This window comes from Thunnus albacares, chromosome 14 (assembly GCF_914725855.1).
Source record: "Thunnus albacares chromosome 14, fThuAlb1.1, whole genome shotgun sequence".
Taxonomy (NCBI): domain Eukaryota; kingdom Metazoa; phylum Chordata; class Actinopteri; order Scombriformes; family Scombridae; genus Thunnus; species Thunnus albacares.
The window spans coordinates 19,167,668-19,194,567 of record NC_058119.1 but is presented as its reverse complement, the minus strand read 5'-3'; the positions used below and the strand labels follow the sequence as shown (position 1 = coordinate 19,194,567).

Here is a 26,900-nt window from a genome sequence, read left to right as displayed (position 1 = left end):
TTAAAAAAGTCTCCACCTCTTAGCATGCTATCTCTAAATGTAATTTCAAAACTGCATCATATTTCATGTCCCCATTGGAATGTGTGAACAGTGCAAAATCGTAATGGAAGAGATCAGTGAGTGAATAACCTATTCGCTGTAACCGTCCTGTCAGCACAAACACACAAATACACACACACACACACACACACACACACACCCACACACACACGCTAATACTATATAACCTTCAGCTAGTGCAGGTTTGTCTCAGTGAACGTGAGCAGCCTGTTATTGGGCCCGTGTGTGTATGTGTGTAAGTGAATGTAACAGAGTGTCACTGAATATTAGAGCATGTACACCTTCATGTGCATGTTTGCTGCAGTGTGTGGTGCATCCATAAAGACATTAATACCTTCCACTCAGGTATCAATCCTTTATTTATGTAGCACCTGAGAAGATGTGTGTGTGAGTGTATTTGTTTGAAGTCAGTACTATTCAGGTAAATCCAATTCAAATATAAACAAACACATAGACAAGAAAAGTCAAAGATGCGTGTCAACAAAAGGTTATGCATCTAACTTTAACTACAAAAAGAGGTTTTAAGACCTTAATCTGTGTGTGTATTTACAGGGTGTGTGTTTGTGTGTATTGTGTGCATCACAAGAAAGCTTTACCTTTGTTTGTGGGTTGACATCAGCCCCATGGTTGAGAAGGACTTCTGCAACATTGACCTTGTCCTCCTGAGCTGCTAGGTGGAGTGGTGTAAGTCCGCTCTGTATATAAGGGAAGGACACACACAAACACGTGTGAATGAAATAAAAAATTGTTAATGGTGGGAGCACATAAAAAAAGGACTGAAACATACCGTACTACAGTATCTCTCAGGGGACAGGATAATTACTGTGTTTTTCACTTGGTTTGGCACGTGCAGGTGAAAATTAGCATGTTAATGATGAAGCTAGATGAATGCATCTAATTTCAAGAATGAAACGGGGATGGCTTATCTCTACCTGGTAAGAGGGTATGTTTGTGTATAAGTACCGGTGAACCTTTCAGTGTGTGATTTGTTTCTGCAGGAGTGTACAGTATGCATACATAATCCCACACTTGTAACTGTGCATGCTGTGTCACTGATTCTACCTTATTGCACATATTGACGTTGGCGTTCTTGGCCAGCAACAGTGACACCAAGTCCACGCTGCCCTCCTGCGCTGCCAGGTGAATGGGGCTGATGCCTTGCCGCGTCACCGCGTTGGTGTCAGCGCCGTACTCCAGCAGTGTGGTCCCAATGTCCATTTGGTTCTTTTTGGCAGCAATATGGAGCGGCGTGTAGCCATTCTGAGGTGAAAGAGATGAAGGAGTTAGCAAGATAAGCTTCAGTGGATTTGATGGTTGGTGTATTATTTTATCTATTTTATTGTTATACTCAGTGTATAAAACAGATAAGATTTTCATGTGAACCAATTCTATAATGTATTTAATTCCATTCTGGATCAAAATGGAATTGACTTCATACATTATAGACTATAGGGTGGACAAAGTTGTAGGATGACAACTATGGTTAGGAGGCTGTTGTTTTCTAATAAATGTCTAATACATTTATGTTAAAAGAATGTGCTTCAGAACAGAAAAAAAATATTTTTGCGGTCATGACTGTGGACTGGAAGGACTCGATCCTAAATCAAAACCCTGACATGAAGCAGAATGATGAACCTCTGCCAAAAAACAGTTCAGAAGGTTCAGTAGTTGAGCAAAGGGAGTTCAGTATTACTGTAAGCAGAGAGGTAATGCCAATATTAAGTACTGGCATTGGATTTGGCAGTGTTGGTATAATACAGGAATGATCAAGTCAGAGAGGAATCATTATACAAAGATTTGCAAGTTTTGCATCTAAAAATGTAATTAATTTGTGGATTGACCCACAGATACCATATACAAGATAATAATGACAATAATATTAGATTAGATTTCAATTCACAGACAATCATAGAGGCTAAGGTGCCAGAGACATTTTGTCTGCCGTGCGGTAAATATTGTTTAAAATGACCCTTGAGATCAGGTTTGACTGATTCCTTTTAAGGAACAAGACTATGCAAAGAGCTTGTCAATGAGCATCTAAGACAAACACACAAAGGTTTCACTAAGCTGGGAGAACACATATACAACACAACAACACCAGTTAGGGGAACAGCTGAAGAGGGGAGCAGTCCCCATTCTGACATTCCTCACTTGGGTCACCATGGAGAAGACATTCGAGACAGCATTAAACTAAAGACTGCATTTGAATACATTTCCGTGGTGGGATCTCCTTTAGTGGTAGCGTGAGCTGCAGGTGGGCTTTATTCAACTCTCTGAACAGCTTTGAGGTCCACAGAGGGGTGGGGTGATTTTAGCTTAAATAAGAGCGAGTAAAAGGTTGAGTTGAGTGTGGAAAATTAGAGAATACTGATGTCTTTCTTGAGTCTGTGTGAAGACTGACTTCACGTGTCAGAATCTCATGGGTGTGGTCGGAGGCATATAGAGATGTAGCGCAAGCATGTGTGTGTTTGCACACATGCATGTCCAAAGGCCTTTAAACAACCCCTCAAGTTCACGCAGATTGACTCCTTTCCAAAGCACTTAAATTAGACCAATCACATCAACTTTAGCACCCAGCCAAATGAAAAGCAATTTATAGAGGGAGAGAGAAAGGGAGGCAGTGAGGAATGACTAAGAGTGTGGGAAGGAGGCAGGAAAAGTAAAGGAATAAATAGAGACAGATACAGATTAAAGGAGAGAGAGCTAGCGAGAGACAGAGCCAGTGACAAAAAGGGAAGACAATGAGCGAGGATAAATTAGCTTTATGTTTTGGTCTCTTCTTGCGGGATGTCTGTCTCGGATGTCAGTGGATGGTCCAAACAAAAACAGGCATTTCCTGCCATATTTCAGTTGCCAGTTCTGCCACTCAGCTCATACTTGTTCTGTGGTTTTGACAGACGACCAAAGCCTAGCAAGAGACTAACCACAACTTGACCATGTGTCACTGACCATGTGTGTTTGTGTGTGTCAGACATTTCAACATTACTAAAGTGTTTTGGGTTTTTTTTTTGCTCTTTATTGAGAAGACATAAAATTTACAGCTCTGGAAAAGACATCACAAAAGTGTGTGGTTTGAAGTAGTGACTGACTCTGTAGTAATTTACAACATATATAAGACATCACAAGCCGCTTCACGTGTGCTTTCCAGTTTTGCTTCATGAGAAATATGAAATATAGCATCCCGTAAACCACTGAGCCCAATATGCTGACCGTGTGAGCTAAATTCTGGCCAATGGAGTGATTTCAAAGACTTTCCTGAGCTCAAAGAAAAAGCCGCACTTTCACTCACAACGTTAAAGACGAGACAAGATGGGAATGGAAGAATGGGAGCAAATGGGTGAGTGTTAGCTCTGCATACATACAGATGAAAGTTGTTAATGGCACCGAGGGCATAAGACAGGTAAGTTCATGTTAGTATGTTTGTTAATGTGTGTTTGTGTGGATACCTTGGCGGCAGCGTGTGGGGAAGCTCCCTGATCCAGCAGCAGCAGTGCCACTCTCTGATTATCGTAGTGAGCGGCTACATGCAGTGGAGTTAGCCCACTCTAAAACACCCATACACACACACACACACACACACACACACACACACACACACACACACACATTCACGCACATACGCACACACACAAGCATGCAACACAACACCCAGTTAGAAGATCACTGAATACACACAAGCACAAACACGCCCATAAGTAAAATGAGAGCACCGAATCAACAGGATGTAAAGACATGGAGGGAGATGGACATCAAACTGAGGAACTTCCAATCCACAGGAGACAGTTTAGAGCAACAGCTTCATGCTGAAATCTAGAGGAAGAAGCTCAGGGAGGATGGCGTTATCAAAAATGAGCATGTTGTCACTGTCCTTTGAAATGTATCTCCAAAATGTCAACTTTTTTGCCAATTGGTTTTTTAAATGGTTCATGTAGCTTAGAAGCAGTAGGGACATTTAATCCTCAATGTTAGTTGAAAAATTCAAAATCGACAAATTTGGAGATACAAGGTTTTCATTAGACAGCTTTGATACAACACATGAGAATTTATCATTCTTTTTTTTAGCAGGAGTAGCAGGAGTAGTAGTATCAAGAGTGCTAGCAGCAGCAGCAGCAGCATGTTGTTGTCATTGTTTAAAGATCCCCTCCAGACATGTTCCCAAACTAGTTGTGATATCACAAAATCCTTGACTCAGTGAAACTTTCCCCCTTCAGCAGATTAATTTTAAAACAACCTTCTAGTGTCAAAATGCACAGCTATCAGTGCATTTTTAAGTGGAGGGGGTCTTTAAAAAATCACATGTTTTATCACTTTTTATCACTACTTCTTCCTATAGTACTGTTATAAAGTGAAAACAAAGGCTTAGAGTTAGTTGATGGTACCTTATGCCTCTGAGAAAAACCCAAAGTATTCCAAGAACACAGTATGCTACTATATCCCACTCAGCAACCACTACTGAGTCACCAGGATGCTCACTAAGCCACTGGAATGTCCCACGCATTTAACAATTACAATATTCATAAGAAGTGTGCACAAAATATTCTAATGATCTCATTGGATGTTGTGATGTGTTGTTATAACTGTCATGGAAAAGTATGAGAAATGGTGTTTTTTGGTCCAAACCAAATAAATTGATGTGTTTCTCTACATCTCTAAAGGGAATAAAGTAATTAAACTGCAATAAAGGCCTGATTTTGCTTTGTGCTTAGACTCAGTACTACAATGGGACTGATTATAGCGTGACACCACTATGCAGTGTGGAAGCTTCATTATCATACCTAACTGCCATTATGTTAAATGCTCTCAGATGGTGGCACAGACACACACACACACGCACACACACAACAAGCTAACACTGTAATCAGTGCCAGTAGGCCTGTGCTAAGTAAGTGTGTCAATATGTGTGTATGTGTGTGTGTGTATACAAATGCATTTATACAAGGGTGCATGTGGAGGTGGAATGAGTGCATTTCATCATGAGAATAAAAGCAAATCTGCCTAGAGGGTTTTTGCAACAGGACAAGCATCTGTTGGGCTGGTTGTCCTGGGATAAGTCCTAAACCTGCCACTCCTCCTCAACACCCACTCTCTGTCCAGCTGCAGCTTGGAAAATACAACTCAGAAAGGGTTCTGTTTACTTTCTTTGAGACAGGTTGGATAAGGGCAGGCGACAGAAAGACTTGGAGTTTGATAAATGATCTTGGTATCTGAACGACTTCCTGATTTGGCTCATTTGTTGGCTTGATCTCACCAGAAATGTTGACTGTGCTATCCATAATTAAATATGGTCAAGATATGTTTGCCACTGAATATGTATATTTCTTTTTTGATATTTTGTGTTTTATATATCAGGTTATTCTTTGGAGGATTACTTATGGTTCTGATCCTGACACACCTTGTGATTGGTTGCTTGCACTAATGAAGAAGGAATTTGAGTTTATGTTCCTCTTCCATTTATTGTCGTCCGTTCTGTTTAAGAGTGTCATCATCTGCCTAACATGTGCTTTCTGTGCCAGGCCCCTCCTTCCCCAGACAGCTCATGTTGTCTGGCAGCAACTCATCTAAAAACACCCTAAAAATGTCAGTCAAGATTGAGCATGATTCCCTAAAGTGTCCTCTTCCCCTTTTTTTAATGACACCTCACCTTTCCAGCAGCATCAGGTGCAGCTCTTTTCTGTAGGAGCAGACCGGCCACCTCCATCTTGCCGTACTTGGCTGCCACATGGAGGGGACTGAACCCTTTCTGTTGAACACAAAATAAGATATATCATCAAAAATGAAAGACAGAGGAAAGATGGAGAGGACAGACAGGATAAACAGAGAGGATTATACAAACAGGAAGTAAATATTTGTATTTTTTAAGTCATGAGTTCAGTTCTTGCTGGCCTGGGGTCAAGTCCAGCCACATAATATCATAGTTTCTCACATAGTTGTAAAGAACTCATCTCAATAGTTAAGTTAATCTTTTTTACTTCACAAGATAAAGGATTTGTACACATAAAGTGTAGCAGCACAACTGACAGATGAAAATGTACTTTAACAAAGATTTTTTGTTTTTTTTACTTAGACTGAACCATATCAACCATTTAAAACCCATTTAGACTATTAAAAACAGACTGTTTCACACTAAAATCAACATCTCCGTCAGCTACAATGTTTGAATGACATTTGAAATTCAAAGGCATTGATAAACTTAATATCTGTTGTGGAAGAAATTGAACACGGTGATGTAAACCTACTATACTATAATTTACCAAATACAATTTTATATTTATCTATTCCTATTATCTGTATATGAGACTAATTTAGTTGAAACAACATAAAATTATTTCAAGGCATGTGATACCCTGAGAAACTAAGCCAAAGGCCCTTATTTCTACATGTATTCCACATCTTTAAATGCTGGCTGTTGTATAATGCGATCATGTTAATCTTGGCTTCCTTCCTGTGTGTATGTGAAGATATTTAAAGACATTAGGTCATATTTTCCAGAGGAATGTGGGACTCCCACAGATTCCCATTCCATGCTCTGAAACTCTTGACCTCATTTGTTTGATTTGCTACAGTCAGTCCTCATACAGTTTATACAGTAACTAATCATTTTAAAGACATGATAGGTAGCTGGATAGAAAGTTTAGTTTTATTTAATTTTCCTTTTCTATTAAAATATAGGAACTTTAATGATATATTTGCTTCATAAACATCACAAATGAGTCAGTTCATGCTCCCTATACCCCCTCCCCATTTTCAATGCCCAGAAAATTATGACATAATTTCCTTGAACAGCTGACTCAGGTGATGTCCCAAAAGATATGTTACGATATACATATGATGTGTGTATGTGTGTGTGTGTGTGTGTGTGTGTGTGTGTGTGGGTGGGTGGGTGGGTGGGTGTGTGTGTGTGTGTGTGTGTGTGTGTGTGTGTGTGTGAGAGAGAGAGCGAGAGAGAGAGAGAGCATTGGCACCATGGGGTTTACCCTTCATTAATCTGTTCCACTGACAGAGGTCACCTTCAAGGACAGCCCCCAGCAACATAGCACACACATGCACAAACCAATTCCATAAAGTCTACTCTACATCTCTTTTTGACCTTGCTCTGTGCAATTAGTCATATGTGAAACCACTACCACCAATATCCGCCCATGGTTGACTGCATGGATAAAAATAAACCTCCTGAGCTCCTAAATTAGTCAACACTAATACTAGTACTGACCTGATAGTGAACACTATAGAACTGATGTGACTACATGACTGTGACAGAACTTAACATGGGTGAGCCTCGTAAGCTGGTTATAGGCAGTTTATGAGCCCCATAACTGGAGACTGGGGATGCAAACTCTGACTAATAAACAAGGTAAAATGATCACCATGACAGCTATTGGCAACAGAGACTGGTGCCCACTATTGGAGATACATGGCACTGAAAGTGCTGTAGATGATCTGTGCTGTGATGTTTTGGTTCTCCAGATACGTTTGTCTGTGTTTGAGTGTATGTGATGTCATATGAAAGAAGGAGAAATAAACTCATTTACATCATGCCCTCACATACTGTGTACTTCTGTGAATTTGCATAACTGTGTAAGATCCTCCTCAAAACCCACCTTCGTAGAGGAGGCGAGTGAGGCTCCATGCTCCAGCAGCATGGCAGCGACATCATGGTGTCCTTCGCGGGCAGTCAGGTGAAGGGGGGTGTAGCCTGAGGTGGTGGCTGCATTAGCAGAGGCGCCGCACTGCAGCAGCTGTTGGACGATGTCGACTTTCCCCAGCCGACTGGAGATGTGCAATGGTGTCTGGTCATCCTGCAGAGAAGGAGAAAGTGACTTCTGGCCCAGTGTTTCATCATTGTTTGACAAAGAGATTCATAATAGGGCTCAGTGTTCTAACCTTGGACTTGGTCTCCACCTTGGCTCCATTTTTCAGCAGGTATCGGACTACGTCTGCCTGGCCTGCCCTGGCTGCCATGTGGAGAGCTGTTTCACCTCTCTGGAAGACACACAGTGGTGTTAGCTTTCCACATACGGTGACGTGAGAAGTGAAATCTGGGCGGATATTCTTAAAAATGTGTATTTCTTAACATGGAGTCTTAACATGTAACGGTGCATGATTAAAAAATGATTCACTCACTACATTGGTGGTGTTAGGCGATGCACCATGGTGTGTCAGTGAATGGACAATGTTCTCATGGCCCATGAATGCTGCTACATGGATGGGCGTCAGGCCAGACTGCAGAGAAAGAGATATGGTCATTATCATAACATGTCACCTTACGCTCTTAATTTAGAAGTAGCACTAAGACAAATCCCTATTAAAAGGAAAGCTGGAATGTATTAATTGGTATAGCTCTGAATAGTTAGAAGTCACTACAATTTATAGGAACCACTTCTGGCACCAAGTGGTAAAAGGCAGAGTCAAGTAGAGTAGAATAAACTGTGGTCCGTTCTGCTGTAGTACCTCAGTGACAGCTTGGATAGAAGCTCCATGTTTTAGCAACAGCTCCATCACTTTGACTCTGTTCTTCTTGCAGGCGATGTGAAGCGGGGTGAAACCGTTCTGCACACAGACAGAAAAGAAGAAGAAGAAGAAGAAGAAAAAAAAAAACAGATCAGTGTAAAGCCCACACTCCAGTATCTTCAAGATGGAATTTCCACAGCTACAAAACGAAGAACAGCTGTGTGGCTCTTTTTATTAGGCTGATAGGGAGAAGCAAATGATCTGCCAGGAAATGAACGAGTGGTAAAGAAAATGACAGTTGCAAACCACAGGGGTGAGAAGGAAACCTTTTCTCTCTCAGTTCTTCTACTCCTCCTCAAATCTTAGAAAATTCCTTTTGTATCTTTTTGTGTAAATCAAGTTAAATCTACTCTTCAAAATTCGAGATTTCTACCACCTTGCTTCACCCTCTTGCACTCAAAAATTCTCTGCTTTTCTTCCCCACTGCATCATGTATCAATTTTTTATCACTTTCGGGTGAAATTTGTACGCCTTAGTGTCCAATCCTTTTCTCATTCTCTTGAAGTGAATCAGTGCAGCAATAGCCTACTGGTTGAATCATTTTACATCATCTACAGTAGATGATAAAAGCTCCTTTCTAACCAATCATCATTATTGATCCATTATTCTTTACAAAGGGACATTTTCAACACTGAACACTCGTACTCAGACAACGATCAAATTTAAAAAAAAATGAACATCAGCACAAAGATATTGTCTTTCAGCAACCTTTGTCCAACAATGTCACTTTTGGTCCAGAATCTGCTCCCACACGACCCTTTGACTTTTTACTTTCAGTCCCATTCTTCCCACCCCTTCAGATTCCTACCAGGGCCTTGGCGTTTGGATTGGCCTTCTTGTCCACGATGAGCTTGGCCACCTTGTAGTGACCACAGTGAGCAGCAACGTGCAGCGCGGTCAGGTAGTCGTTGGTGACGTCGTCCACCGGCACGTCATGCTGGAGCAGGAGCTGGACACAGTTAAGGTGGTCCCCCTGAGTGGCCATGTGGAGCGGTGATAGGCCGTTCTACAGTGGGGGGGAGAGAGAGGGAAAGAAAGAGAGAGAGAGAGGGGGAGAGAAAGAGAGGGGCAGACAGAGAGCGAGACAAAGAGAGAGACAAACACACACGCAGACGGACACATAGACAGATGGACAGACAGACATAGTAAGTTAGGGCGTGGCCATGCGCTGCACAGACAGACTGTGAAGGAAGTTGCTGAGAAGGTTACAGAAGCATTGTTATAACGAGGCCATTACAACAATGTCTATTTTGTTACACTGGTCGTCCTGCGCGGTCAAACTGTAGGGCTACGCAGCGGAGACAGGGTGTTCTGGAGAGGTCGCACAGACGTTATGGAGACAATGCGACAACACTACAGCAACAACAACAGGCCTGCTATCTGACTGGATAATAGATTTCAAATGGCGCTGTGTGGTGAAGAGAACTAATTTATACAAACAACTGTGTTTATTATAATGTTACTGTTGAAATGTGACCTATTCTATTCTATTCAATTCTATTCTATTACTGCCAGTGAGTGTTTGTGACCTTTCCTTTCCTATTCTAAGTAAAGCAGTGTCTCCTGAATTGAGCGTCCCAGTAGCTACCTTGGTCTTGGACAGGAAAGGAGCTCCTCGGTCTAGTAGGATTTCTACCACCTGCTCGTGACCGCTCCTCGCCCCACAGTGAAGAGGTGTCAGACCATCCTGGAGAAGGAGAGAGCATTTGTGTTAGAACAAAATAGAATTAAATAGAAGATACAACTTTATTGTTGTGAAACCATGAATTTCTTCCCTTGGGTTAATCAATAAAGTTTTATCTTAACTTATCTTACTTACTAAAGTTTAAAATTGTGTAAAAAAAAAAGTTGTAAAGGGTACAATTTTGGGTGCAGTATTGATGAGTATAGTTGCATTATGGAAACAAAATGAGTAAAGAATATGTACATTTGACATGGATTGTGTGGTGTTTCATTTGATGACTTATCCCTTATTGAACGTTAAGAACTGATGATCTTAAATGCACGTCAGCAGCTGATTTTTCTACAAACTACAGTGACGGATTAAACCTACGGAGAATTCCCTTCAGCATCATGTGTCTGTGTGTTTGTGTTTCTTACTGCTCTTATGAGAACTGGGTTCTCACCTTTGTCTTGGCGTCAATTTTGGACCCTCTGTCCAGCAGCAACTTGACCATGTTGCTGTTGCCCCTTTTTGCTGCCACATGAAGCGGCGTGATGTCATTCTGAACAAAAAAAGAGGACATTAGTGTTGTGATTCACCTGTCAAAATAGATGTAATGGTTCATTATTTGCACAAAAGCAAACATTATGGTCATCAACTGAAAATGTCTGTAATTAAATTTTACGTATTTAATTAGATATATTAGAACATATAATCTGGTGGACTGTAAATAGATTGTAATGCTTTTAATGATATTTTCTCAGCTCTAATGGAAACCCTACAGTACTCCTCATTAAGGGTGCACAGTCTCTTATAATTAAGCAAGCAACAGTGGTGAAACAGCTTCATTGTTTAATCCCTCCACTTTTGTAGCATGACTCCCTGGATCCAACATGTAATCAGTGTCAAAAAGCAGCATAAGCACCAACACTCCTTCAGACACTAGCTGATATAATTATGGACCACTGTTGACTCTGGTAAGCTAATGTGACAACAAACACATTTTTGAAGGCAGGCGCTCTTGGATTATAGTAAATATTAAATAATACCCTGCTTATTATATCAATCTTTAAGTAAGAGTGCAGTCACCTATTATGAACACTGAGATGCAGATCGGCTAATGTGACAAACATACTGCTGGCTACTTTATTTAATGGAGAGTAGGGAATTTGATTCTTTAAATGAATGATAATGATGCCCCTTGTCAGTTGGCGTTGTTTACAGTGTGTAACTTTAAGAATGCACCCACAGCGAGGTGTAGACCAATATGAGCTTCAGTGCAAGTCCGTCTAAATTAAAGCATGTCTCACAACTCTTCTCCAGTACACCATTCTTTATTCACCAAACACTTTTGGCTATGTTGCCTTCACCAGTGTGGCGTTTCCTTGTATACAGTTTTTTGATCAGTCATTTGACTTGTAGATCATCATAGATACTAAGTATAGAAATAGCTTTACCATAATCTCTGTTTTATAATACAAAACAGCAAATTCGGTACCTTGTTTTTTTAAAAACACAATATATCTGTAGGTGACCTTAACACATCTATCCTATAGCTAAACTTCCTGTTGTTCTCAAAAAATGATGTTTTTTTTAGAACAAATATAATCATCATATAAATAAGTGTACTGTATTTTTCTCATTTAACCCTCTTGGTTAAAAGTGACCAATTTAGGAACAGAACATCCCTTGATCTCCTCCTGTATTTGAAAGAGACACCTTATCAATTCTTATCTATTTAAGGGTAGAGACTGGATTAATTCTTAATTTCTATGAAACATGCTACAACTGAATAGATCTCTTTTTCACATTGTAAAGTGTACTGGAAAAGAGGTGTGCACCATGTTTTAATTTTGGTCCTTTACTGTGATTTTTTATTTGTCCGTGTTGAAAAGTTTCATTAGATGTAAGGGAAAAACAAGAGAGAGAGTTCAACAACTCATTACAGTTCATGTGGGTGGTTTTGGTTTCACAGTGTTTTTCTTCTGCCTTCACCTCTCAACGCCAAGTCTACTAATAAACCCAGCATGATACATCCAATGTTTTACATGTTGTGTCTTCAGCTGATGCTCTTTCCCTGACGAACTCAACATGTATGCAAACTGTAGAATGAGTTGGTGTTTATTAATGGCTTTCATTTGCAAGGAGTCCAACATGAAGGCGTTAACAATACAATACACCTCTGTGTTTCCCCAGTGGACACTGTTTTCACCATATGTGGTTAGTGCATCTTTACTACTGTTTACCGTCAGTGTTGGTAATACCCCTCTCAGACAGCAGAGGGCAGAATAAACTCACCCTCGCCATGAAGTCCACAGCAGCCCCTCGGTTCAGCAGTAGTGTGGCCACGTTAATGTTGCCATAGTGAGCTGCGATGTGAAGCGGGGTGAAACCACTCTGAGGATGGGAGAAAGCCGTACAGCACACACATGCAAACACACAAACAAGCACACACATCATGTTACAAACAGTGAAACCTGCCACACTTGTAAAAGTCAATACAGACCTTGAGTTTTATAGCGGACTACACAGGCCTATAGCCTACGTACAATCACACTCAATCAGACAAAGACATATTCAACTATACACTGTTACACTGACACCTGACTTTTCTCACAGGGGCAGAAAAAGTCCTTTTATTGAAGCATCAAACATGGGGCCAATGGTATGCTGACAACTAAAGGGTATAAAATTCAGTATACCATATGAGCTTCTATGTGCTCTGAAATATAACTCATTACGCATAAACTACTCGTTTATCTGTCAAACTCATATCTATCAAACTCATGCATTGTTTACCACAGTGTACAAGTTCAACAGAAACTATTTAAATGTAATTATAGTAAATCTAAGTCATCTCATTTATAACATTTTGATCAATTTGTTGTGCTAAAATTGTCCCGCAAATGAACCTAATGTCTGTTGGATAACATCTTGAATGAGAGTCAGATCCTGGTAAAACCCCTGGCTTACTGTGCAACAGCTGTCAAAGCAGCAGGACACTGGAAAAGGTCTCATCCAATCAGTGAATGAATCTCACATTAAGCTGTCTAATTATTTGAATCTCAATTTCAAATAATTAATAATCCAGTGGAAAGCAGGTGTCTCAGACATGTGTATCCACTGTGCTGATATCCAATGTCCCAAACATCCGGACCAAAAACACTAAAACTATGAGCATTTGTTACACAATCACATTAGAAAAGTAAGGTTTAAACCTGACACTTTGATGGACCAACAGGATGTTAATCTTGTTCTTGTTTTTTCCTAAAATCTGCACTAACTTTCTTCCATCTTCCATCCACTGATAAACAAACTTGTTTACCATGATGCATGAGCCTCAGATCAACAAAGCCATTTTTGGATGAATCATAGCAGTTATCTGGTCAGCCTGCCAAAGCCAGAAACAATGCCAACCAAAACAGGGCCACACAGAAGGTGGCCACCTGGCTTTGGTGTGATGAAGGGGCCTGTGTTACCATAGAAGCAGTGTTGAGGTAGCTTGTTGCTTTGGTCCCATGAAAAATGCTTGAGGTGCAAGGGTTGAGGATTAGAAGTACTAAGAATGAATAAAGGGTAAACTAATGAACTAATTAGACTAGCTGTCTGTTGCTAGAAGGCTGGGTTCCTTTACAGCTTAATGGAGAATTGGTTGCCATGCAGGTTATGGACAAACCACTACTTTCTAATAGATGATAACCATTTTTCATGCCAGCACTGGTTATCATGTTAATCAGTTTCATGGATCGACTGTGTCAGAACACATCAGGACAACAGTTAGTCACAAATAATTTGCCAAAAATAACAGCCGAAACATAAACTTTAGGCACCATGAAACCATTAAAATCATGGACAGTCTGGATACCCAAGCCTTCAGCTTCAGGCTTTGCTAAATCAGTAGTAGTGAAACATGCGCTGTAATTCTGACTTTTGCTAAAACTAGAGATATCTGCTACATGAATGAAGCAATGAACAGGAGGAAGACGAGACTGAGTTAAAATGGAAAAGGGGATGCGACAAAGGGCTGCAGAAACACTACTGCATTAAATCAGGGGCACTGAAGTGTTTAGGGTTTTATTTTTCAAACTGTTTATGAGCTGCGATGGAGAGACTAAGTAATGTACTGAGTAGAGGTGTACCTCTGTTGTTCTATTCACCATCATCTACAAAGTCAGCCAAGAGAGGAGAGAATGGGCAGTTAGTGAGCAAAACAACAAAAAAGGGCCTCCACTCACATGAAGTGGAGGAGCAGAGAGAGGGGATAAAGAGCTCAATATGAAATAATTCAAGGGAAAAACGTTCTGCACTTATAATCAAAGTTGTTATTTAAGAAGATTTTAATTTTGAGAAAGTTATTTCTCAAACTAAAATCCCTCAGCGTGATCATACATCCACATCTCCTCACACCTGTCATCCTAAAGGATACAAGTTATTATACAAGTTATGTACAACAGTGTGATTCAATATATACAAAAACAAAAATGTACTTCTGCTCCCTTCCCCTATCTGCCAAAAAGAGCATCAAGAAAGAAAGAGAGAAAAGGGTAGCAAGAAACAAAAAACTGAAAGAAACACAACCAAAGGCATCAATAATTAAAGAAACAATTAACTGTTCAAAAAAACAAAAAACAAAGCAACTGTCTAGAGACCGTTGCTCACCTTGGACTCGACGTCCGCGTTGTGGTCATTCTGTAGGAGCAGGGCCGCGGCCTTGGTGTCGTCCTTGCGGGCAGCGATGTGCAGGGCAGGTAGGCGTACCTTGCCCTTTGTATCGTTCTCCAGCAGCAGGGAGACCACCTGGTCATGGCCCTGCTGGAGGGCCACCGCCAGAGGGGTGAAGCCATCCTGCATGTGAGGAGAGAGAGAGGAAGTCAGTGGGGCTCAGATGGGTGCCAAATGCATTACTGGTGATGGAAGAGATATGGGATGGTAGTGATGACATGTGCGGGTTAAGAGCAGGTTATGGAGAGATGCTGCTCCAATATTACATTTTGCTGAATTATTATTTAGCTGCAGGCACAGAGGAAAGCAATGCAAGACCCCTTTAATTGTGTAGAAGTGTTAAAGAAGAGATAATGCAGGTGTTATTAATGATCCAATGGATTCAGGTTTGTTTTGTTTTGTTTTTTTTAACATATTTTTTGTTTTAAACGACAAATCTTTATAGTGCAAAGGTTTAGTCTGAGAATGAGCTAAAATTTGTGATTTGTTTTTGCATAAATATCCATAAATGTCACTAAAAAAGCTAAAGTGAGGGGTAACATAAGGGCAACAGTAATATGCCTCTATGTTAAACTACAAACATTTTGTTTTTAAGGGTAATTTTGCCAGAAGAGTCAGAGATTACATTATGATTTTTTATCTTTTAGTAAAGCATTACCGGAGGTTAATTTTTAATATTATATATATAATATACTATTACTAAGTCTCTTGTCTCAGTGTTTCCTTGGGAGGTCTCAAGAAAAAAAATCATCTGGACACTCAAAGCTCAAAACAGAAAACTTTTGAGTTCAACCTCCTGACATGTTAGGAGTTGAATGCTTATAGCATTGAGGATGGTAAATCATAACTTAATACCCCATGTGTCAAACAGATATAGAAGTTACTGTACATTTACGAGCCTCCTCTCCATATAGAACTCTGATGTAAGTTACATAATGAGAGGATGGGGTTGAAAAAGCACATGTATCTCCCACACACATTCCCCTTATGTTGCATAATTTAACTGTCATATCGTGCTTTCTGCATACTGCATGTCTGAATGTGTGTGCAGAGGTATTTGTGCACTTGCATATGTGCCTGCATTCATATATCATGTTCACACAAGTACTGGATCTATGTGTGTGTGCGTGTGTGTGTGTATGTGCGAACATATTCTATGTGTATGCATGTCCTGAAGGGCATCCCAGTGTTCTTCCATGTAGCCCATTGATGTTAACCAGCAGACTGTAGACTTCCTGGGTATTCCATTAGCCCCATCAGCTATTTATCTCCATATGTGCACGTGCTTGTGTGTGTATACGTGTGGTGACTGATAAGTATTTGTGTGTGTGTGTGTGTGTGTGTGTGTGTGTGTGTGTGTGTGTATGGGTTCCACAAGCTGAGCAACGTAAATCAGAGCAGTAACGGCAGCAGCAGCCGTGAAGGAGAGGCAGTGAGCGCAGCAGACCTCATCAGTGACCCACTCAAGGTCACTCTGCCTCCACCACCATACACTACCAATCAATGAAGCTTTGCCTAGTCCCTCGTGAAGAGATGGGGAGGGAGGTGGGGGGGGGGGGGAGCGGAAGAAGGGGCAAGGCAGAGGAGGAGGGTAGAAAGAAGGGGAGAATGTGAGACAGACAGGATGAGATAAAAGAGAGGACAGAGAGATGAAGAAGAAACGGACGGAGACACAGACAGATGTAGAGCGAGTAGAGGGTTGGGATGGTAAAAGGTGGAGGGGAAGGAAACAGAGAAGGAGAGGAGACGGAGGTGGTTAGTACAACAGATGTAAAGACCATATATGACTGAGGCAGAGAAAATGCATGGAGACACAATGGTACGACTATAGAGAGGTGGAACGCAGGACTGGCACACATACACATTGAACGCACACACACACACACAATAACAAAAACACACACACACACACACATGCACAGTACCTCAGTGGCCATACTCTGGCTGGCGTTGTTCTCCAGAAGGAACCGCACCACCTCCAGGTGATTCTCCTGGGCTGCCATGTACAGAGGGGTGAATCCATTCTGCGCACACAAGCATAAACACACTTAATGTTATAACAGGCTAGACACTTATGCTTCAACTAGTTAGACATGCTCTACACAGTTTTGAAGTGATTGTTTCCTTGTTGGCAGATTTAAGATGTCTACTTAAAACCAGCTCAACAAACAGCCTTCAAGAAAAGAAACAAAAACAACAAAAAATGAAACCATATGATATAAAGCCTCTTTTAGATTTGGTTTTGGGTGTGTTTTTCATTATGAGATAATTGCAGGCTGTTTTGTCTTTTTTTTTTTTTTGCATATAAACAACATCATAAAACATCCTGAAAATGTCCCAGTATGCCTGAAATAATACTCGCTACACAATGAAATGATCTCTCAGTTATAACCTTCAGTTTGTTTAGGAAGTTATTTGGATGTGTTTGTATACAATCAAATTTTACCTATATCACTGAGTAATTAACTTATTATTGACGACATAAAAAGATCTAATAGACATACTAACTTTTGTGTTGCTGTTGATCTGAAGTACATCTCTACTAGCTGTTTAAGAGTTTGATAAGATCAGAGGAAGATGACAAGAAGGTGAGTGAAATCCCTCTTCTCACCTTGATCTCATAGAGTTAAATGTAAAACGCAAAGAGAGCAGTTTCCTTGAGAGACCGAGGCCTAGTTGGCATGATGCCACATTCTGTGAGTGAGAATCTTTCCACTGAGTGATTCCCTCAAAGTCAGTGACTTGATGATACATTCATCTAAATGAAGGTGTCCATCACAGCAGGGTAAGTAAATTGAAGTTGTTTCAGCTCCTACATGTAAACCTCCATGACCTCGTTCACTGACATTATGTGCGTGTCATGTGCATATCCCACCTGAGATTGTGCGTTGACATTGGCGCCATTAGTCACCAGCTCTTTGACGACTTCCGCTTGGCCAGCCAGCGAGGCTATGTGCAGAGCAGTGTTTCCTTTCTGGATTACATGGAACAACGACAGGAATGTGTGTTAAGCTCTGCCCCACCTGTCCAATCGTTTCGTGTGTGTGTGTGACTGTCTCGTGTGTGTACCAAAGTCTGTATATATATCAATGTCGGTATCCATGTGTCCTAGTGAATCCCCTCACACTGACCATACTTTAATACCACTGGTATTCCAGCTCTGGCACCCCCCCGCCTGCACTGCCAACAATGTGTCACTTCCGATACCCTATGTCCCGCACATAAATGAGCTCCCACTGCGCCTCGGACATAAATAAAACTACAGGAGGCTTTTTATGAACCTGTGCAGGTCCTTGTGAAGGCAGAGCCGACCCCCCCAGACTGTCTCCTGGCCGCGTGACACTGGGCTCTGTTATTCGTGACAGTGACCTGTCACATGCACTGTATACTGTAGCAGTCACAAGGCAGATTAATAATAAGACAGACAAGACTGTTTAGTATAAAATGTAGATAAAGATACAATAACAGACAAACCAGCTCTACTATTACTTTATGATCTAAATCATAAATCTAAATATTGTTACTTTACAATGTTGACAGGCCATCTCACCGATTATGCTTTATGTTACACTTCCTTACTTGCTCCCACAGTAACTCTACTGCATTTTATTTTCTTTGTAAAATGCTACTTTTCAGGGACATTAGTGTAATATAGTGCAATCCAACGCAAAAACTCTGCAATATACACTCACTACCTGGATGAAGCTGATAAGTTCCAGCGTTTGTTGAGAGAAGTGTTGATTCAAGTCTTTTGTAATTTTTGAACACATCTGTGTTTGAACATCTGTGAGAGATTGGCAACACATCACACTGTTGAACAGATTCTGACTATGGCCCTATGCACTACTTGGTCTTGAACATCTTTAATGTTAGTGTAGTCTAGTACGATGACAACACTACAGCCTAAAAAAGAAGCAAAATAACTCTTCTCTGACTGTTTCAAATTGAACAATAAAAGCTTCATGAAAAACCCCAAATCACAGCAGAGTTAAAGCAACATCTCTCTAACAGTCTCAACATTGTAAGCTTCACAAGTCTAGCATTTGTTTTAGAGCTGTCGAAGGCTAATGAACCGAGGACAAGGCCTCTTGTTTAATTCTAACAGAACAAGAGCAGTGCAACATTAGAGTGACAGATACACAATTAACTTTAGCATCAAACACTCACACAGCCTAAATGGAACACTCTGTTTTATTAAATCTAGGTATCCTTGATAACACTGCCTCCTTGATTGTCTCCCTCGGCTGCATAAAATAGAAATTGATAGGCATTGGGGCGCAGGCAGTGAATCCCCAAGATCTTAAACTAATTCCTCAGCATCCTCGGGGTCACAATTGAGAGGCTTTAATTGGGGAGATTTTCTCCTTGATCTTGAATATTTCATTGTGTCCTGTGTTTATGTCAGCACTAGGCCTGTGGCCTGTGGCAGAGAGGCTGAATGAGACGACTGGATGGGAGCCTTCCAGGCGCAAATCTGGATAATGTTTTTAATGGCTCTCCCTCTCAACTCCTTTTAGCATCTGAGGAAAGAGGCTTCAAAGGGAGAGACCCTCCCCTGATGCATTATATTAAATGATATCACATTGTTCAGTACGTAAAATATAACACTATTGCTGCAACTACTTTTCAACTTGTACTTTATTTCACACATTTCCAGTGAATGAATTTAGCATTGAAATTGTCAGCTCTGTATGTTATAGTGTGGTCTTTCTGCTCGATTCTGGCATATATTTTATTTTTCCTTCTCAGCACTCCAGCAGCAATCCCCACAGGGATCATTACATATTTATCTAATACTAAACACTAACGAGGGCTGCACACTTACAGGAGTTGTACTGTAGCTGCGTGCAGTTTAATCCTACAGTGCAGCCATGATTTGTGCTGGATCCAAATAAAGTCCTCTGTAACATCAGCTGAGCTGCTGCGATAGGTGATGGGGTGGGCCTTACCTTTGTGGCTGCATCCACAGTGGCTCCGAGCTTCAGCAGCTCGGCAACAACCTCCACATGCCCCTCCTTGGAGGCTAGATGAAGAGCATTCAGACCATTCTGAGAAAGAAACATATACAGAGGAGTTAGAGTAGCTAATGCAGTATGATATGGAATGAAATAATGGTGTTAATTGGATGGCTTCAAATCGTAACGTATTACTTCTAGAGGCTGATCCTGATTGTTCAGTTAGAGCCCTTTAGATCAATTGACATCAATTTGCAATTCGGCTGATGCAGCATAATGACATGAGTATGTTCATGCGTGTAGAAAAAGCATAACTTCAGATTCTTCTTTCTTACAAAGCAGCACAGACACCCATAAGAACGTCTCAGCTTGTTAATAACAGTGTTAGAAAACTCACCTGATTGCAAATATCAATCTCAACCCCAGACTTGAGGTAGTCAAGAACCTTTTCGAGGTTCCCTGCCCGGGCTGCTCGTAGGTAACTGGCATTACTGTCAGACTGGAGAGACGAAAAACGAGAGGGAGAGAGAGATAGAGAGAGAGGGAGAGAGAGAGAGAGAAGGTGAGTAGATCAGGTCAGGCACTTGCCACGAGCTTATTCATCAAATCATCCAACTGTTACAATTAGGCACACAGGAGAACAAAAACAAGTAAAAAGCACATACAAATGCCAGAATTTTACTGTACCAGATAGAACTCTGTCATCATTTCTCAGACATCCACAAAACATCTTAACAAAGGAAAAAACAAAGCCAATATCCACACACACAGTAGGTCCATTGTCCCTTTAAAATTGACGTTTCAGAGGTCCACCGGTGTCTCAAAGCAAGACAGAATTAAAACACAAATATCTCAGCGAGTGAATCCATGAGAAAGCCAACAGAGCCCCAGCATAGTGTATCATCCCAACAATTCACGTCATCCTCCGTCATTCAACACATCCCAAAGGATGTTCAGCTTTATCAAATCCAAATGTCTCTAATTCCCAAAGGTAGGAAGTTCAAAGACCGGGCGATTCTTACAGCTGCCACGGAGATCTCCTCTGTATCCACCAGTAAATCAGTTGTGAGTCTGTGTCGCGGTGCTACCAGAAGCACAGCATCCTCTATTCTGCTTGACTGTCCTTTACAGAAATAGGGCTTTGCACACCAAAATAAAATGATGAGGCAAGCATGTTTTTGCCCCTATAACAAATGTAGTGTGCATGTGCGCGTATGTGCATGCGTGTGTGTGTGCGTGTGTGTGTGCGTGTGTGTGTGTGTGAGGAAGAGAGAGGGAGGGGATGGAGATCGAAAGATGGATGAGAGCAGACAAAGAAAAAGATGGAGAAAGCTAAGAGAGAGAAGAAGAGAGAGAGGTTGGGTTTCTTTTCCATGTTCATGTTAAGTCTTATGACACTGGGTTTGACATAAAGTGACACACAGCAAACTCTGCACATTTTGTCACCCTTCTTCGCAGTAGTCACACACACACACACACACACACAAAGCATTTTGTAAAACTCAGCTCTGGAGCTGCTGAGAGCAGGGGGGAGGGAAGCTGTGATATGCTGCTTCATAATAGAGGCTCAAAAACCAAATTCCCCTGAATTATCAAAAGCCCAGACCTGCTATATTTAGCCTTGCGTCCAGAGACACTTAGGATAAACTCAGTAGGGCCAAATGGTACAAGCGGTTATCCAACACTGTACTCTCCGCCTCCCCCACCAACATGCTCTTCCAGAAATAACTCTGACGGACGTAGAGGGATCTGACCCAATGCCAAAATGTGAGTGAACAAAGACATCCAACAACAGATTGTTCCACTGATAGGCTGTGTATACATGCACAGATGTGTAGACAAACAAAAATAATGGAAGATGAGGCGGTGTTAACTGGAAACTAAGTCATTTCCTGATTATAAGAGACCATTAAGCTGAAGCTCATATCTCTGCAGCCAATCAGCCCGCATCTAGAAATGTCTTCTTCCTTTTTCAATACCACCAACCCCCAGAGGACTGTTTGATAGCAGTGAACCACTAATGATATTTCTGTTCCAATGGGAACTTGAGAAAAGTCCTGATATAGCAGACTGTGTCACTGGCACAGGGCCTGAACCAGCATGATCACTACAAAGATGAGGCACAGGCTACATAAATAATGCAACATGTGCCATAAACAGACAAAGCAGTAAAAACGTTTAAAGCAGCATGGTAAAATCCTGAGGATGATTTGTAAAAGAGGCTCCTGGTCAGATGCTGCCATAAGCAAGTCAAGTGAGAATCTCTGGCACCAGCTGCAAAAGAATCATTAATATTGGCAAGGCTGAGGTACATTGTGGCACAGCTGCACTATACAGTGAAATAGATCTATGAAAACTCATAAATCTCCAAAGCAGTGGCCTGAATCTGATCTGCTGTTACTACAGCCTAAAAACAAAATGTTTTAGAAGTAGTGTGAATATGGATGATGACCAAGGAAAGACAAAAATGTTTAATTTCAGTGGCGATAAACTGGGGACCAACTAGACAAACACACCATTAAATATATAATTTACTGTAATTCTATATCATAATCATAATAGCACTCACAAAAGCCCCAAAAGTCCCAGACTGAGGTCTTCTACTTGTTGGTCATTGACATGGATACCAAGTGTGCTTCATGATGACCTGTAAGAAACACCTTGCAACCCAGCCAGCAGGCAATCTTCACTGCCTCACTGTCATCACAGCGTCACCACCTAAACACTGCCACTGAAATTAACTCCCTGCCACTTCTTCAATGATACTTCATCCATCCCCTGCATTTTGGCTACATGTCATATGGTATCAACATAATTCATGGTGGTTATTGTTCACAAGCAGTGCTCTTCAGGAATGAAAACAATGTTGTCTTGATGAGAAAGCATGCTAGCAAGAAGGGAATATAAACAGAGCACGATCATGGGGTCATTCCCCCAAAATAACCTTCACACACTTCTTTAAAAATTTAAAGGGGGTGTATCATGCGCATTTCCAGGTCTGTATTTTTATTCTGGGGCTCCACTGGAATATCATTGCTTGATTTACACTTCAATAAACTCCTGATTTATCTTACACTGGCACTTTACGCAGCCTCTCAGTTTAGCCTCTGTCTCTTTAAGGCCCCTCTCCCGATAAGCCTACTCTGTTCTGAGTGGCCAGCTCTTGGAAGCTTCAGTAATAGTAGGATTTAACCTCTTGTTCTCATTCTTTACTGGAAATATAAACTTCTCAAATATATCCATACATATTTGAGCCTGAATCCAATCCGAAATATGCGAGTGGACAATGTGAACGACCCATGGAACAACCTCAGCAACAGGGGCTACGGAACGGACAGCCACACGTGAACAATCTGACGTCAGTTTGACGAGGAAGTAGAGGTAACTTTGCAAACGGTGCATTAGTTTTTACATACGTTCCCCTGAATTTTTAGAACTTTGACCATGTGTCAAACATGGTCGACATCAAAACAGTATATAAATGACAGAAAATCACAAAAAGCATGTTATGTCCCCTTTAACTTTATTCATAAATCCTATCATTTCTTCTTCTCCTTTTACCTCTTACATTCTTCTCCTCTTCTCCTTCTGTTGTTTTTAACCATTTGCCAGGGACATTCTTTTTAAGATGTTGCAAAATCTATCATAATTAATTTTCATTTCTTAGTTATCTATACATTTAGTATACTTTTCTTGCATTCATCTTACTGTATTTTTAACCTCTCTAGTAAAGCCCTTTGGTCAACATTTCTTGTTTGTAAATGTGCTCTATGAATACATTTACTTAACTTTCCTTTAATGACTGAAATCCAAGTTTATACCCAACTCCAATTTGAAGATAATCTCAGAATATCACCACCATTCCTTCCTCCATTATCAGTTAATCAAGTCAAAGTCTCTTCACATAATATAATACCAGTGCAGCATGTGTGTGTGTGTGTGTGTGTGGGTGCACGTCTGCATGCTGGTACACATCCCAGCAGACGTTTTGTATCTTACATAACCGGCATGTGTCCTAAAAGTGTGTGCCATGGTGTGTATAGCATGCCTGTGTGACCCACGACTCTCAGGCTTTGTTGAGTGTCACCAAATGTTTGACCGCTCTAAAACCTCTGACACGGAAATGCGGGGGTTACACAGCTGTGGACAAGCAGCCTTCATGGCAATTTCTCAGTGATTTGCACACACATCAAATATTATGTAAGTCAAACATCATACGTAATACTGTAGTCCTCCAGTCCTCTTTTAACAGCGTGATGCATTGATATGTAATTGAGGACCACTTGTTGGTTTGTACTGGCAGGTTTTAAAATCATTAAATGTTGATACACTAATACATACCTACAAAAGTAAATGTGCTCTCTTTGGAAATAGACACATCTCAAAAACAGTCTAACAGAGCATATTAAAAGTTTACATGTCACCATTTTGCTATAATCTTATCAATATTATGCAGTTCACTTTGCTTCTCCTTTCTTTCTCTGCCAAAGCTTAAATGCCAACAGATTAAGTAGTTTTCATCCATAAGTCACTATTCATTGCACTCATCAGTTTATCCCTTAATGCCAGCAGTGAAAACCAGCGACTAACATGTCTAACCCTTCATCCCCATCCCATCTATGTCCAACATGACGTATCTTGAAGTCTTTGTGAATGAAGCATTACATAGGACAGGGCAAGAGATTAGTAAGAGAAATATCATTAAGCCTCCGCAGATCAGAGGTTCAAAGAAAATGGGGCCATTAAAGACTAGGTTAAGCCTGAAGGAAAGCATTAATCTAATGTTAGATAGAGAGGAGAGGATGAGAGAAAGAGACCGAGAGAGAAATCTGACACACAAGTGATAGCTGGAAAAGCTGAGTTATAGCATCACTCCCAATTAAAGTCTCACAAAGTCAAAAATGCAGCTAATTTCCGGGTAAGTCGCTGTAAAAATGACAATTAACCATCTCAGTTCTAATTAAAAATGCCCTCTGGTCACTGACTGGTGTCTGCAGATGCTCCATAAAAGGGAGAGGAAAAACTGAACTGAACAGCGTGTCTTAGTGTTGCATAGATTATATAGGTTGAATCAGATTACTTCTGTTTCTCATTTTGAAGATGTCAGACTTTACAATTGAAATTCTTTGAAGATGAACAACCCATTAAAAGCTACATCTGCTATAGTGCATCAACAAAACCTCTGTAATTTTTCCATAGTATTAATGTGTCCGTCTAAGCACTGGAGAGTCAACTAAATCTAAGAATTATGACAGTAATTTTTAACAAGAAATGTGAATGTAAATAGCTGATTTTGCTATATCAATGATAACAAACTCTGGAGGAACTTCTTGGGGAAAGACATTAAAGGAAGTGTCCCAATTCCAAAAGACATAATAATTCTTTTCAATATGATCACAATTTAAAACAGTATATGCATGGAAAAAATGTTTGATTTTGAGTGTGATGGATACTCTTGTCCTTCAATGAACTGGACAAAAGAAATGGAGGAGCTGCTCACGGCTGCAAAACATTAGAATACATGATAGAATATAATATAGAGATCTTTAAAAACAAAAAAATAGTATTAAAAATGTTTGGTTTCTCTTTGTGTCATTACAAAGTTGCAGTTCGATGTCCACGGTGCACACGATTTTTGTGTATCTCAAAAAACAGTATCCTATGAAGAGTAGTATATAGAACATCTTGTATACAGGTAGTATGTAGTATGGAATTGGGGCACAGCATCTGTCATGATCTCAAATAGTGGCTGAGCAGTCAGTTTTTTTGGGTGGTTCACATTTTTGTTGCATCCATCTTTCTTGGTATCGAGAGTCATCTCATTTTTTAGCCACAGAGCTTTTGCTTTCATTTCTGCTGATTTGTACTTGGCACTTCTTCTCATGACATCATCTGAGTGATTATCTCAATAGATAGAGGATATTTAGTTGTATAGAGACTGATATCCCCTGGGCGCCAGACTCCGGTGATGTCAGTTTGGCACTTTGCACCGAGCGTGTAACACAACAAAATCTCACCCCGACACACCGCATATTGTGATGCAGCCATGTATAATGCATGCAAGCATTTTTGGACATTGTTTATTTAAAACATATGCAGGCAAAAATATGTACATACAAACGCAGACCTGCAGGGCATGTTGATGTCAGTGCTGCAGGCTCAGGGTGAACTGAGCGAGCTTAGAACTGGACCAGACCAGAGAGCCTGACCAGCAGCGGCTGTATTGTTTCACTTTATCCCCTGCTCTCCTGACAGCACAAAACACACAGAGCTCCACAGCTCTACAAGCACAAAGCCAGGGGCATCAAGTGGCAGGCCACAACACCCACCGGTGCCAAAGACCTTCACCCCACCAACCAACCAACACCATCCATCTCTCTCATCTCTAAACTATCGAACTTCCCCAATTCCCCGACCTGCTTAGTCCTTCATCCTGCATCCAGCATCCTGATTTCTCTCTTTCTTTCAAGGCTAAATATAGCAAAGCTATTGATGAATTAATGCCCCCATTTCACTGTCAACATGCTCATAACAAAAATCATTATTAAAGCTTAGAGAGGAATGGCTGCAAAGAGAGTTATTGGCAAAACAATAAATGGTAACCTACAACTGGATTCTTTACGTTTAGATCCTCCTCAGATTTCAGTTGCACAAAATTTCCAATGCAAGGTGCGTGAGCATCTGCTTCACTGCCCTCATGGCTGTAAACATCATACTCTATGCTGTTATTTCGGGCACCAACATCACTCTAAAATATCCCTCCGTTCTACGCATGCTGCTAATGGAAAACACTGCACATTTCAGGAGCACTGCAAAGAGACAAGTGGTTTATTGGTCATGCTTGCTAAAGGCCACTAGGAGGAGTGTCTATGAATGACAGTATGAGTGAGTAAGTAAATGAATGAGTGAAAGAGAGTAAATTACTCTCTGGATCTGTTAAGTGTTTCACCTCTGAAAAGACTGCAATAAATAAATGTTCCTAACACATTCTC

At 40.8% G+C, this 26,900-nt stretch overlaps 1 protein-coding gene across 11 annotated transcripts in view; it reads right to left on the bottom strand.

Annotated features, from left to right (window-relative positions):
- LOC122997441 (ankyrin-3-like) overlaps positions 1-26,900 on the bottom strand; it is a 126,770-nt gene that overhangs the window by 43,443 nt on the left and 56,427 nt on the right. For 10 of the 11 annotated variants that reach the window (XM_044373564.1, XM_044373565.1, XM_044373570.1 and 7 more), the window contains exons 2-18: positions 20,306-20,407; positions 19,903-20,001; positions 17,829-17,927; positions 16,879-16,977; positions 14,891-15,076; positions 12,530-12,628; positions 10,695-10,793; positions 10,157-10,255; positions 9,377-9,574; positions 8,509-8,607; positions 8,182-8,280; positions 7,942-8,040; positions 7,659-7,856; positions 5,702-5,800; positions 3,507-3,605; positions 1,123-1,320; positions 657-755 (exon numbers count right to left, since the gene is read on the bottom strand). In XM_044373564.1, coding sequence (XP_044229499.1) covers positions 657-755; positions 1,123-1,320; positions 3,507-3,605; positions 5,702-5,800; positions 7,659-7,856; positions 7,942-8,040; positions 8,182-8,280; positions 8,509-8,607; positions 9,377-9,574; positions 10,157-10,255; positions 10,695-10,793; positions 12,530-12,628; positions 14,891-15,076; positions 16,879-16,977; positions 17,829-17,927; positions 19,903-20,001; positions 20,306-20,407 — 2,070 coding nt within the window. The remainder of the gene's footprint in view (positions 1-656; positions 756-1,122; positions 1,321-3,506; positions 3,606-5,701; positions 5,801-7,658; positions 7,857-7,941; positions 8,041-8,181; positions 8,281-8,508; positions 8,608-9,376; positions 9,575-10,156; positions 10,256-10,694; positions 10,794-12,529; positions 12,629-14,890; positions 15,077-16,878; positions 16,978-17,828; positions 17,928-19,902; positions 20,002-20,305; positions 20,408-26,900) is intronic. The other variant, XM_044373573.1, reaches the window with a different exon arrangement.